Below are 14,768 nucleotides of genomic sequence, written 5' to 3'. Positions count from 1 at the left end.
TTAAAGACAAAATTTAATGATACAATAATTAATATCCCAGGAACATATATATCTACGTGGTTTTCATTGTTTTAATAAATTTTATTAGATACAAAGCACATCCCTTTTTATTTTATTGTATATATGTTATGATCATTGTTTTAATTTTTATTGACTTTCTTATCGAATTAAAGCCACGAGGAAGTATGCAACGTTCATCAGCTGCAAAAAAAAAAAAAAAAAAAAATGAAATCAATATAAAATATAAGATCATGTTTCACTTTGTATGAATAAAGGCATTTAATTTAGTACAACCAATTTAAAAATAAATATACATATAATAATAATTCACATCCACGCATCACTTCAAACAATGTTAATTTGAAATCAAAAACCTCATTTCTATATAAAATAACAATAATAAAGAACGAGTGATCTAATAACTATTTTTAATTAATAATTTAGATATTAAACCTCATAAATGATAAACAATCTTTAAGAGAATTACCTGCCAGGTCAACACATAAAAGGATTTGATGGAAGCTTTACTTTCCAAATCTATACATTTGGCCTTGTACCAAATAATTGAACCTAGAGCAGCATGTCCTAGACCCTAAAACATTGACATTGAATAAATTTCAAACATTATTGAAAAGTTTAATACATATATTATACATTTAACACCTCCTAATCAAAAGCACACATCTTCTTCAAAACATTTTAGTGAAGTGGAACAACATATCTATATATAATTATAACATATATATGATATAAGTATATTACCATAATAATTTTACTCCAAAGGTAAGAAGATGTTGTTCCCGCTAGTAGACCAACTCCAAAAGCCATTTCAAAAAAGGAAACAGAAATCCATAATACCTACGAAGTATTAATTAACAACAATTAAGAAATATATAAAAAGATACAACAAAATTTGTTGAGATATTGAATTTATAAAACATACCTGTTTTTGACCCAAACGTATTGAAAAAGTATCAATACCATGTGTTTTATCTCCTTCAACATCAGATATATCCTATATAAATTTGGAAAATATTTTATATACCAAAAATTTCATGAAATATACCAAAAACAAAGAAACATATATTTTGAGAAATTGAAAGCTTTTACCTTGACCAATGCCATACCCACAGCATATAAGCTTAAGAATACAATGCCAAAAATCAATGATCTTGGAAAGACAATTGATCTCTTGAATAGAAAAGTCTGAAAATTGTTACATGAATTAGTAATAAAAAAATTGGCTTCATTTCATCTTTCCTACTTTAATTAATCTTAGAAAGTGGGATTGAATTCAACTCAACCATACAAAACTAATTTATAAGATAAGAATTGCTTTCACTTATATTATTTATTTTAGTCATAGATTTTTTTTAACACACTTTTTCATATCAAACACTATTAGATTTGATGTATGGATATAAGGGTGACAAAGTGGATCATGACCCGATATCTCGAGGGCACTAGAATGAGAAGGATTTAGAGGTTGCAGATGTGTGAAACTAGACAATTGAGAATGACATGAAAAGAATTAATTAGTATTACCCATACCACCAAGATGTATATACTTTTTGGAAGCTCGTCACTTAAGAACTCCATAACTAAACGTGTTTTACTTGAAAAAATTAAGAATGAATGACCTTCTAGAAAGTTTTTTAAAAAGTGTGAGTAAGAATAAATCACAATGAAAAGTTTTATATTGGTTTGTAGGGCCAATCTTTGATCTTAAAGGAAATTAGACATCTCAAAAAAGATTAGCCACAAAGGGTTTTAATTGGTGAAGGGTTCCGACCAACGCGTGTTATGTGATGCATCACCATATGAAGTATTGTAGAAAAAAATTACTGGGACGTTAAATCTACGGGGCATTAAAAACGGCATCAAAGCAAGTCCTCTCTTTAGGTATATTATGGTTTGGAGACGAATCAAGTAGAAACTGGTGGGTTTCTAACATCTCGAGGACATTAGAATGATTCAAAGGTTGTACATGTGTGAGATGGAACAATTTTTGATGACTTAAAAGAAATTAATTAATATTACTTACACCATCAAGATGCATCTATCAGTTAAGTACTTCATAGTTAAGTGTGTTTAACTTTTAGATATTTAGGGGAGGGTAACCTTATAAAAAGTTTTTCAAATAGTGTGTAAATGAAGACAAAACATACTAAAAAGTCTTATTTTGGTTTATGAAAAAGTTTTAAATATATTTTTATTTAAAAACTTCATAGTTAAGTGTGTTTAACTTTAAGCAATTTAAGGGTGAATAACCTTATGAAAAGTTTTTCAAATAATGTGTAAGTGAAGACAAAACATACTAAAAAGTATTGTTTTGATTTGTGAAAATTTTTTAAATATATTATGGTTTTAGATTTGACAAGTTAGACTATGGATCTAAAATAGGTATGATTTGAATTTTTCTAAATACACTCTCTTACAACTAATACTATTGAAGCTTAGCATATGTATAAATGGTGAGTTTGTGACCTTTTATTAATGAATTTATGATAACTCTATTACTGTCTTAGAAAGTAAAAATGGATATAACTCAAATTTATAAAATTGGTTTTCAATTAAGGTGAGAATGTGAGACTCCAAGTTTTTTTTCTTCCAATAATTAATAACAGGTGGAATATTTAAAGAAAACATTGAAGCTTAGGACTATATTGGCAAAACATATATTAATAATATAGAAGATGAATGTGATAGCTTATGAGATACGTGAAAATGTTTATAACTTTCTGATGATTAGTTAGTTATGTACTCTTTATTATCCTGGAGAGAGAGACAGCTAAGTTGGCACAATAGCTTTTGATGTAAATGTACATATCAAACCATAGCAACGAAAATGAAGATCGTTCTTCTTTTTTACATGTCTAGTTTTTCTTCAACTTTCTCACTCACATCCCATGATTAAGTTTTGATCCATGAATTGAAATAATTGATCCAAAATTTTATGTGCATATGAGTTAATGCATGCTTGTCCGAAATTAAAGGTCAATAAAAAGCACAATTAGTTACATACTTGCATGTGGAGGAAAGTTACAATAGGCAATATGAATGCTTGAGAAGCAACCGTGCACATCATTGCCAGCAACGGATGTCTTTTCCATCTCAAGAAGGGTACCTAAAAAGAATTAAAATATTCTAACTATCATTAAACAATATTTTTCAAATAATAAGTGAATATATTTGTTATTAAGAGGATTTTAAATGATTTAGCACAAAATGGCACGGTTGGATTTCAAATAAACACAAAAAATCGATGCATAATTGAAAGAAAAAAAAAAAAAAAAACTCACATTGATTGAATAAGCTGTCCATATTGAAGAGCCCACTACAAGACCCCAAATCAATGACCAAGAACCTATAATCCAACTAAGGCAAAAACTCTGTAAAAGAGAATAAAACAACAAGCCTTATTTTACTTTTTCAATGAAGATAATGTTAAAAAATATTATTGTATAAATGGGTAGATTTATATGACACCAGAGTTAAAAATGATGCAGCAACAATAACACCATTTTTAAAGGATAATTGTCCAGATGCTAATGGAAGATATGATTTGTTCATCTGCAATAAAACATGTAACATAAATTAGTCATAAGAAAAAATCATTTCGAAGATTTTACAAGTTATAAAAGGATACATTTTTTGTTACTATATCATAACTCACATTAATAAAATAATAAAAAAATTAGTAGTTAAAATCATATAAGTTTCTCAAATTGTTGCGTGTGGGCTAATGCTTTTGTATACACCCGGCTCCATAAACTTTGTTTGGTCGAGACAATAAAATATTCTGCAATATTTTCATAGAATAAAAATAGAGATTTTTTTTTTAGGGGAAGAATAGAGATCTTTTTCAAATACACATTTTTGTGATAAAAAATCTAAATTTGCTTCTTTTTTTATTTATTTATAAAATTCACTCTTGACTAGAGTGACAATTATCCTTTTTTCTCTCTTTCTGTTTGAAATTATATTAAAGTGTGAATTTGTGATTTTGTGTAACTTATTTAATATTAAAAGAAAAATTGATAAAAATGAAAAGGATAAAAATAAAATTAGTACATAGCCTATTTTTTTAAGAGAAAAATATATTTTTTTATTAAATATGTTTTTAAGTAAAATAAATAAATTGTGGAGACAATTATCTTAGTTCCTCTCAATGTGGATGAGTAGATCCACCCTACTAAGACAATGTAACATACAAGTTAAAAATGTTGAAAAACCAAAATAAAAATTGAAAAATAATTTATTTTAATAAACTAAATTATAATATTTTTAATGAGTATCAAAGTAATACATCTTAATTTCGATAAGAAAAATGCAGTATAATTTAATAATGAAAAAATTAAGGGCAATTTTGTCAAAAATGGGACCAATTACTTAATAGAATAAAATGCGAATAAAATACTAATATATTATAACATATTAGATATAGTAAAAAAATTAAAATATAATGGATAGTATATATAGTAATAAAAAAAGTTAAAGTTCAGTAGAGGCAATTGCCTGAGTAGCAATGCTCATAGATTGGTCCATGTACACACCTATTCTTTATATGTTTATAAATATTTTTTTACTTTAAATAAATTAGATAAGAGTTATACCATTATCATATTTTTAACTGAATATTAATATTAAATTTATTCATATATATAAGATTTAATTATTTAATTTATTAAAATTAAGAAAAATAATTAATTTAGTTGATAATCATAGATTTATCCAATTTATATATTTTTTCTTTTTAACAATATTTTTATACAACTTCTCTTTCATAAATAATACCTATTTATCTTTTTGTCAATTAGAGCACATGTCTTATATTTATTTCTTCTAATTAATATTTATCTTTCTCTTAATTAATTAGAGTGCATGTTCTTTAGAAAATTTATAATTAATGTTTTTTGTTAAATTAAGAGAATACATTTTAATTATGAGTATTTAAAACTAAAAATAATTAATATAAGAGAAAATATGAATTGACTTTTATATAAAGGAACAAACAATTATTTAAAGTTAAATTTTATAAATAAGAACGAAGGTAGTATATATATTTTTTATCAATGAAAATGGTATATAAGATATGACACCTCCATATACTGGACAGGGAACTATTAACATGTTAAAAATTCTTAAACCAAATATTATTATTTACTTAGTAATTAATCAAAGTTCAACTGTATTTAAATTTACACAACATTTTATTTATCGAACTGAAAACTAATAGAGCCATACTAAATTTTTTTTACATCAAGTACCAAAAAAAAAAAAAAATACCAAAGAATCTCCTTAAAAGAAAAAGCAATTTATTATAGATCCAGATTATTTATTTATAATTATAGTAAGTTTCATACCTTGTCTATTTCAACATCAAACAACTGATTCACACCATTAATATAAATTGTGATAAACATGTGAGGTATCACAACCTGAAACATTTCAAAACTCAAAATATTAATGAAGTCAAAAGGTAGCTTTCAAGTATATTTAAATTAGAAAAATAATATTTACCTGCAACACACCAATAAAAAATAATGGAGAAATATTTGACAAATTCTCCACCGTAAAAAGAGAGGACGAAATTATGTTTAATGCCTGTCGGAAAAACAAATAAAATTGACTGATTCAAAACATTAAAGATATTTCTATCATTGAAAAAAGTGTTTAATATAAATGACCTAAATTAAATATTAATCATATAATTGGAGAACTATTTATGAGAGTAAAACAAGAAAAGTTTGAACTTACTAAGCCAATCATTGCATATGGATAGCAAAACTTGTATAAAATAGCCAATAAATTTTTGATAGTGTCCAAATTTTTGGGATGGGAAACATTATGTTCGGAATCAAAAGATGGATTAGAGATTGCTTTCACAAAGTATTTTTTGTTGCGTTCCTCATAAGCACACTTTCCTTCGATGCATTTATAACGTTGCTTCAAACTTTGTTGTTGAAAACTCAAAAGATTACATTCTATTTGAGTTTTCCTTTTGTATTGTGGACTCTTTGATGCCCAAGAACCTACAGAACATTGAAGGATGTCGTATTAGTAGTTAAGGAACAAAAAAAATACTACATCTAAACCATAGTTTTTTATGCTTAAGATTTCTGTATATTCTTTTTAAATATTTAATAATAGTATATTAAATATAAAATACTCTTATTTAATATTTTGAAATAAAATAGGAGTAATTGTGGTTATGAAATAAGAATATTAATTATCAAATAAGAATATACATAAAAAGTAATTAATATCCTTTAGAAAGCGTCAAATATTAAAAATCTTGAAACAGAAAAAAAGTCTAAAATATTAAAAATTGTTGTTGGGAGAAAGTATTATTTTTAATTCATTGCAACCAACATCACAAAGAAATGAATAATAATTTTAAAAGCTAAAATAAGAGAAGTCACCATCAAAAAGAGAAAAAAAAATTAAAATAATATATATATACATATATATAAAGAGAAAACATTAAAAAAAACTATTAATTTGGAGAAAAAAATAGTTTACGGAACCAGAGCTAAGTTCATGAGTCATCTGTACATTAGAAAATATACAATAACATACCTTATCCTTTATAAAAAAAATAAATAAATAAATTTACACCTTTAAAGTAACAAATATATTTTAGAAGATAAAATGCGTTCACAATTATTAAATATAAAATTAATTATTAAAATTTGTAATAAAATTAAATTTTTATAATAAAATATAAAATTAATTATAATATTAACTTTTAATTTTTAAATCAATAATTATTATTGCATTTTATTCTTTAAAGTACAAAATTTTCATTTTAAAAGAGTTAGATCCTTATAAAAATGTCTTGAACATACAAGATTTAACAACTTTTAAATATTTATTTTATCATAAGAAAGAAATTGTTTTATTCATATTTTTATTTATTATTTTTATGCAAAATATAGAGAATTGGAAGAAAATTATTTTTTTCAAAATAAATTAATTCTTTTTGAATAAATTATTTTCCGCGTTATGGCCCCAATTGTTAGTCCTATACATCCATACAAAACTTTATTAATTTAGTTAGGAAATTTAATTTTCAACGTATGCATATATTACTTTTAATATATATTTAAAAATTAAAATTTAAAACTTTAATATTAAATTTTATAAAAATAAATATTAATTAAAATTTAAATTTTTAATAATTTCAAATATTTATAATTTAAAAGAACAAATATTAATAATTTTATATCGATAGATAAAAGAAAGATAGAAAAAATAATAGAGAAAATAAGAAGAAAAAAATAAAAGTGAGAGAGTTGAAAGAGAAAGATAAAAAGGAAAAAGAAAGAGAAAAGGGATAACTATAAATAGTGTCATAAAATTTATTATACTATAATTTTTTTTAAATGAAAAAAAAATCAATTGAATATAATTGAAGTTTGAGATAGTCTTTAATTTTATCTTATTCAACACCATATTACTTATTTATATTAAAAAAGTTTTAATTGAATACTATAAAACTTTTCTATAGAGATTTTTAAAATCCTAACTAATACACTCCATAGTTTGTGTTCAGATGAAAAAATTTTAAACTTGAAATGTTTAAAAGTTATTACAAGATATTAAAAATATTGTTGGTTGTGTTTGTATAATCTTTTTTCTTAAGAGAAAAAAATACAATAAAGTAAAACAAAATAATTTTTTATACAATAAAATTAGTTTATACATAAATTAATTTATATGTTTTCTATTTTGATTTTTTAAAAAAAAAACTGATTTTAACTTTAACTTATTTTACCTTTATGTATTTTTTCTCAAAAAAGCTTTTGTGGAAAATTTTACTAAAACAAATTTTAAAATACATTTGACCTAGCATATACATAAGAAGTAATGATAATAAAGGTTAGTTAAAGGAAGAGAAGGATATGTGAGATATACTTGCACAGTGAAGATTCTTGGTGGAATGTCTACTCAGGCCTAGATTTCCACCTACAATGAATAGTTGTACAAAATTATAGAGCAAAAATGAATGAAATAGAAGAAGAAAGAAACGAGTTATTAAAGCATAGATAGGTACCAGTTGTGACTGAACAAACATTAGAAGATATAACAAGTCCACCATCCATGGAATCTCAACCAAGTAACAAGAAAAAAAAACACACTTTGTTTCTTACTGAAAAAGCAAAATTCACATACGTAGAAGACAAGAGGAAGAGAGATTTTATAGACTCAGTCGATGGTTAATACAACTAGTAAGATTTAATTAATCGATACACATTGCACAATGTCAACGTTCCGGGACAAATAATTGAAAATAAATAAAAAAAATAACCATATGAAAACATTACTGCATATTATAAAGGTAAGATTTAACTAATTTATACACGTGTTCGACACTTCGACGCTTCCAAGGAAAACAATTGGAATAAGGGTACCAAAACACTGTCTATATTATACTAAAAGATTAAAGTAATTCGTGTTTCTAATAATTAGACATGGATAAATATTAAAAGTTACAAATAGTTATTCAGAAAGAATATAATTTTTTTTTATATTTTAAAGAATTGGTCCATTAAAAAATGGAGATCAAATGAGTAATTACTAAAATATATCTCTTTATAATAGGTATAGATATAAGAAATAATTTTCTTAAATTTTGTAATTTAAAAAAGTTATTTCAACGCCTGAAGATTACCGGTAATATAATTTATAGTGGTAGAAAAAATATAATTTAAATTTACTTAGTCAAAATTTATTTATACTATATAGATGGAAACGAAATAGCATAACAACAGTAGCTTAACATTAAACTTAATTAAACAAATTTTAATGTAACAAGTCAATGGCGGATAGTTCACTAGTGGCACCAACATGACCCCATTACCATCGTAAGCAGTAGCGTATAACCAATAAAATTCCAGTAGCAGTTAGCTATAAGCAGTTGAAATAACATTAATTAAAACGTGAATAATAATGTTTTTTTAACAACGTGAATAAATAGCAATTCAATTTTTTTTTTTTGACAAATGTAAAGAAAGAAAACAAAACAATCCAATATTACAAGTGGGGGTAGGGAGTTATTAATGCATCTGTAACTAATAATAATTGAAGAACAGTTTCTATTTCTTTAATGATCACTAAGGAAGTGTCTGACGTTTAATCCTTCTATGTCAATCAATTTACATAGAAATTTCTTTTCCGAAACACGTGAGTGAGGAAGTAACTCCATGATCTATCTAACATCTTTTGGATGAGTGTCATGTATTTTGATTTAAATATTTTTTGAAAAATATAAATAAATATTAATTCTTTAAATAATATTTTAAGTTTTTCATTTTTATAATAATAATTTGTAATATTTTGATATTATAATTATAGTGATATTTTTTTCTATTATTTTTTTTAAATTATCTTTTTATTTTTGGTTGTAACATTAACTTTTATGGAAATAAATTAGTAAAAGATTTTTTCTTTAATTAATTGGGGTACTAATATATGTTGAGAGATAGTATAAGATAATTAGTTATTTTGTTATTTTGAAAAATTACATTCTTGATTTAATAATTATATATTTATCTTTTAAAAGATTTTCTAAGTAATTAATTAAGGGATATATAAGAGATATGATTACTTTTTATCTTTTTAAAATTTGAATTTTTAATTAAAGTGGACTTTTGTCGACGGATTATGCATGCAAGTGAGGGATAGATTTTTCTTTTAACTAAGCTAGGTTTGTCTCATCTCACATAAACCTGATCACATGTGGTTTGAAGAACAAGCGAAAAATTGAAGCAGGAAAAAAATTTGAAGATCAAAACCCTCAATTTAGTGTCGACTAAGGTAAGGGAAAGTGAGAAGCTCGTTATAAGATGGAGGATAACTGTTGAGTAGTAGGTTTGCCTCCTAATTCCTAGGATGTGTGTATGTATGTTGGAGAGGGATTAAATCCAATCTTTTTGTGAATTTGTCTTGAAATTGAATGTTTTATACATAACATATGTGTATTGGTAATTTGATATGTTGGTTATAAACTTGTATGTAATTATGAATCTATGAATACATATGGATTCCCAATGAGTGCTAAGGATGTACGTATCTAGACTTATGAATAAGAGTGAGTTCGAAATATTAGCAATTGCATAACTAAAAACGTAGACTAATTAGACCTTAGATACTCCTTTAACAAATTAAAATCATAGAAATCATAGAACTTTCATATTTGTAAATTTGCAAATTATGCAAATCATGTTTTATTGATATCACATTGGGCGATAACTTGGATTTGTCAAGCACGAGAACTACAAAATACTTGCAGCCTTGATCATGTCGAGTGTGGAATGAGTCTCGTTAAGTGTGAAAGTCAAAATACTTACATAACTATTAACACTTGACATGAGTGTAATCACGTTAAGCGTGAAAGTTTCAAAGGACCTCTAAATACATCTTGTCAAGTGTGGAAAGGATTATGCTTGACGTGATTCCTTCAAGACTTGTGACCTCTAAAAATTAAGAACAACCAAAAGATATACAAGATGACACAACCAATTATGTTGAAATGTTAGATTTGAAAAACATACTTATTTTTTACCCAAACATACTTAAAAAGGTATAATACCATATGTTTTATCCTCTTCAACATCATGTATATCCTATATAAATCTAATAAAATGTTTTACATTAGTTACAAATATTGAATGGAAAACTTAATGCTAAAAAGAAACATATTTTAAGAAACTAATTAAATACCTTTACCTTAGCCAACGTCATATCTGCAGAGAATAAGCTCATAAATACAACAACAAAAACGAGTAATCTTGGAAAGACAATTGGCCTCAATATAGAAGATGATATTTTGTGATAGCTTGGTACTTATGTGTAAATGTTTGTACTTATTGATAATTAGTTAATTATAGGCTCTTTATTATTTAGATGAGACAGTTACAGTTGACATAGTAACTTTCAGTGTAAATATACATATCAATTTACTACAACGAATATAAAACTCACTATTCTCCCTAAATATTAAAATGCATATAAGTTAACAGTTTAATGACTATGCATCGACAGAGTAAACTACTTTTATATTATCAATTAATTATAATTCGTTGTTGGTATATTTTTCAATTATTTATTGTAATAGTCAACAAACATAACCCATGCGATAATTTCCTGTTAAATAATAATATAAAACTATTTTACATTATCAATAAATAGTTAATTTTCTCATAAGTTTAGGATTTTGATAATGCATGATATAAAACCAAAAAAATTAAAGACTTATAAAAAGCCCAATTAGCTACCTGCACGTGAAGGAATGATGTAACTGGCAATATAAATGCCAAAGAAACTATCATGACCATTGTTGCGAGCAATGGATGTCTCTTCCATCTCAATAAAGGCATATGAAAAGTTCACTGCAATCACCATTCTTTTTTTAAAATGAGTCCTTAATAATGTGCTTGTTAGAAAATATTCATGTATCATCATCGAGTAGCTTGATTTGTATTTGAACAATTAATTTTAATAAGTGAATGAACTTGTTCAAGTGGATTTTAAATCACTTAGCATAAAATAGATGTTTGAATTTTAAAGAAAGAAAATTTGAAAGTATTCGGTATTTTTAGAAGACAAACTTTAACTAAATGATTTATTTTTTTCATTATTTTAGAAGGTGCTTTTGACTTGAGAATTAACTTCTAAAGAATGATTAGATTCCCCCTTTATCTTGTTTTTTCGAATAAAATATTTTATAAATAAAAGTATTAAATCATATTAATTTAATTTTTATATATTTAAAATTCTTTGAAATTTTAAGATAAGTTAATTCATCCAAACACAAAGTTATGCTTTGGGAGCATTGAGTTTATTTAATGGTGTCATTACATTGTATCCAAGCCTCCATGGCATTTGTAATTTAACCATTGGCACTTTTTCCTTATAATAAAAAAAATGTTGAATCTTGGCACAAGGTAAGTAGATCAATGCATTGTTTCACACTTAAATCCAAAGGGCTTTTTGCATAAAGGGATGTGATAGTATTACAAATTAAATATTCATATTAGGGGTGTTCATGGATCGGTTTTTTCAAAAAACCGATCCAAACCGAATCGAACCGTTTTATAAAAGTGGATCGGTTAACCGATCCATTTTTTATAAAGTGGATCGGTTTGGTTTTTTTAAAATATGGATCGGTTTTTTTTAAATTGGATCGGTTCGGTGCGGTGCAGTTATCCACTTTTTTACTCATATATGGATCGGTTTTTTTAGAAAACCAAACCGAACCGAACCGATCCACTTTGTAAAAATGGATCGGATAACTTAACCGGTTTTATAAAGTGGTTCGGTTCGGATTTTTTTCCAAAATGGATCGGATTTTTCAATATGGATCGGATCGGTTATGGATCGGTTCAGATCAATTTGGATTTTTTGCACACCCCTAATTCATATACCTTCACCTAATAGCTTTAATTAGTGGCTAAACGACTATTGTGGTGCACTTTTAGAAACAATATATCAAAATGGGGTTGTTTTGAAACATTTTACACCTTTGGGACTGTTTTATTGGGTGTCGCTATAGCGACACCCATGACACGTGGTTTTTTTTTTTTTTTTGCTTAGTTGGGCTGGATCAGTGTCGCTATAGGCTGGCCCACCACAGCTGATGGGCTTAAAAAAATTATGTAGCCCATAGCGACACTAAGTAAAGAAAAAAATAAAATAAAAAACAAAAATAATAATAATGTAAAATAAACATAATAAACTGAACTATTTATTATATAATTATAAAAAGAAAATTAAGTTTTATAAAACTGTAATTTTAAAATAAATAATATGTATTTTTTTAAAATGGCGCTATGGGCCATAGCGCCGGAGTGGAGCTATGGGCCATAGCGCCCCAATTTTTATTTTTTTTATTCGTTTTTAAATTGTTTTTTACATTATATTACTTATATTTTTTAAATTTACAATTTTTTCTTATTTCAATCCTTTTTTTCCCTTTTGTCCGTTATTTTTTTTATAAATTTCTAAACAAATATTATATTTAAAAAATATTAGATATATTTTTTAAACTGGCGCTATGGGCCATAGCGCCTGAGCGGAGCTATGGCCCATAGCGCCCCAATTTTAGTTTTTTTTTTTTCGTTTTTAAATTATTTTTTACATTATATTATTTATATTTTTAAATTTATAATTTTTTCTTATTTCAATCCTTTTTTTCCCTTTTGTCCGTTATTTTTTTATAAATTTTTAAACAAATATTATATTTAAAAAATATTAGATATATTTTTTAAACTGGCGCTATGGGCCATAGCGCCTGAGTGGAGCTATGGCCCATAGCCCCAATTTTAGTTTTTTTTTTTTTCGTTTTTAAATTATTTTTTACATTATATTACTTATTTTTTAAAATTTACAATTTTTTCTTATTTCAATCCTTTTTTTCCCTTTTATCCGTTATTTTTTTTATAAATTTCTAAACAAATTTTATATTTATAAAATAATACATATATTTTTAAAACCGGAGCTATGGCCCATAACGACTTCAATTTTTTTAAATTTTTATTAAATAATTTATGTAGATGTCGCTATATGTGATGTAGACTCTTGCAGTATATATACCCCCTCTCCATTCTGCTAAATCACATCGATATCTCTACTTCATTTGTTGTTTTTGTTACTGTTTGTTATTTATCCACTAAATCAATCTGGTTGGTTCTTTGCTCCTGTTAAGTTGAGTTTTAAATTCGTATTTATGATTAAATTTTTTTGTAGTTTAAATAAGTTGTATGTATTTGTACTAATATTTAAATTTTTCTGCAGATATTATGGATCAAATTATAGCTTATATTTACACTGGAAGGATGTATGAAAGTCCAAAAGGTGTAACATTTGAGGGACCAAAAAAAGGGATGTATATTAAACGAGGTTTAACTTTGGATATATTAAAGAGAAGGATTCACAACAAATTTAATCTTAAGTCAAATCAAGTTATATTATCTGTAACTTACAGATTTGTTGTTTCACAGCATGATGAGAACAGATATTCTTCATTGGAATTGAGTGACGATGATGATGTAAAATGCATGATAGAAGCTTTTATGAGTCAGAATGTGATGCCAATAATGAAATTACATGCTGAAATAGGTAACTTAGAATCTTCAACCATTTCGTTAGAAAATTTGTCAATTGAACGATCACCGGTGATGACAAGAGACGAAGATGAAGATGACGAAGATGATGAAGACTATCATGTTTCATTGTCATATGAAAGCATTGATGAATCAAATGAAGATGAAATCGATAATTGTGAAGCATCTGATAGTGACGTGGAGTCAGATGCTATTGTTCAAAGTCCAATGGTTGAACCAATTTCAATGTATCCATCTACTGAAGGTAACATTTGAAAATTAAATTTGTCAATAATTTGTGTTATTCGTTTAAAAAATTTTGTTTAAATTTACATTATTGAATTAAAAATATTTACTATGATTAAATTAGGTGGAAGTCAATTTTGGGGTAATTTACCTCACTACACTAATATCAATTGGAGTCATCCAGATGAAGAAGAAATCCCAGGGATGGATGTGGCTAATAATTGGTCTATTGGCGAAGATTTATATGTTGGATTGGAGTTTGAGAATAAAGATGCAGTAAAAAATGCAGTAAAGCAAAATGCAATGAGAATGCATCAGAGTTTTTATGTGGTTGAATCGAAAAAGACAAAGTGGATTGTTAGATGTCCAAATGCGCATGATGGATGTGGATGGTACATGAGAGCTATTAAGTCA

At 25.7% G+C, this 14,768-nt stretch overlaps 1 protein-coding gene across 2 annotated transcripts; it reads right to left on the bottom strand.

The window, feature by feature from the left end:
* LOC109795581 (glycinol 4-dimethylallyltransferase) lies at positions 1 to 8,206 on the bottom strand. 2 transcript variants are annotated; one of them, XM_020355131.3, is made up of 13 exons: positions 8,060 to 8,206; positions 7,921 to 7,971; positions 5,761 to 6,035; positions 5,524 to 5,607; positions 5,367 to 5,441; positions 3,490 to 3,573; positions 3,303 to 3,392; positions 3,026 to 3,127; positions 1,111 to 1,206; positions 944 to 1,015; positions 763 to 858; positions 488 to 592; positions 1 to 201 (listed from the first exon to the last, which is right to left on the bottom strand). In XM_020355131.3, exons 1-13 carry the CDS (start codon positions 8,106 to 8,108, stop codon positions 160 to 162), a joined length of 1,221 nt encoding a protein of 406 aa, XP_020210720.1. In that variant the 5' UTR covers positions 8,109 to 8,206; the 3' UTR covers positions 1 to 159. The 2 variants fall into 2 exon arrangements, with proteins under 2 accessions (XP_020210720.1, XP_082916525.1); XM_083060399.1 differs by lacking the exon at positions 7,921 to 7,971 and having other exon boundaries at positions 8,060 to 8,186.
* Positions 8,207 to 14,768: the final 6,562 nt, after the last annotated feature.

This window comes from Cajanus cajan, chromosome 7 (genome assembly GCF_000230855.2).
Source record: "Cajanus cajan strain Asha chromosome 7, NIPB_CcT2T_4, whole genome shotgun sequence".
Classification (NCBI taxonomy): domain Eukaryota; kingdom Viridiplantae; phylum Streptophyta; class Magnoliopsida; order Fabales; family Fabaceae; genus Cajanus; species Cajanus cajan.
This window is presented reverse-complemented; position numbering and strand designations above follow the sequence as displayed.

Bases quoted from the DNA above. Each gene is read 5' to 3' on its own strand.
- LOC109795581 (XM_020355131.3), bottom strand. From the start codon at position 8,108: ATGGATGGTGGACTTGTTATATCTTCTAATGTTTGTTCAGTCACAACT. The intron at 3,393-3,489 runs GTGTCATATAAA...TCTCTTTTACAG, and splicing joins CTGCATCATTTTTAACTCTG to AGTTTTTGCCTTAGTTGGAT. The intron at 3,128-3,302 runs GTGAGTTTTTTT...AATTCTTTTTAG, and splicing joins GGACAGCTTATTCAATCAAT to GTACCCTTCTTGAGATGGAA.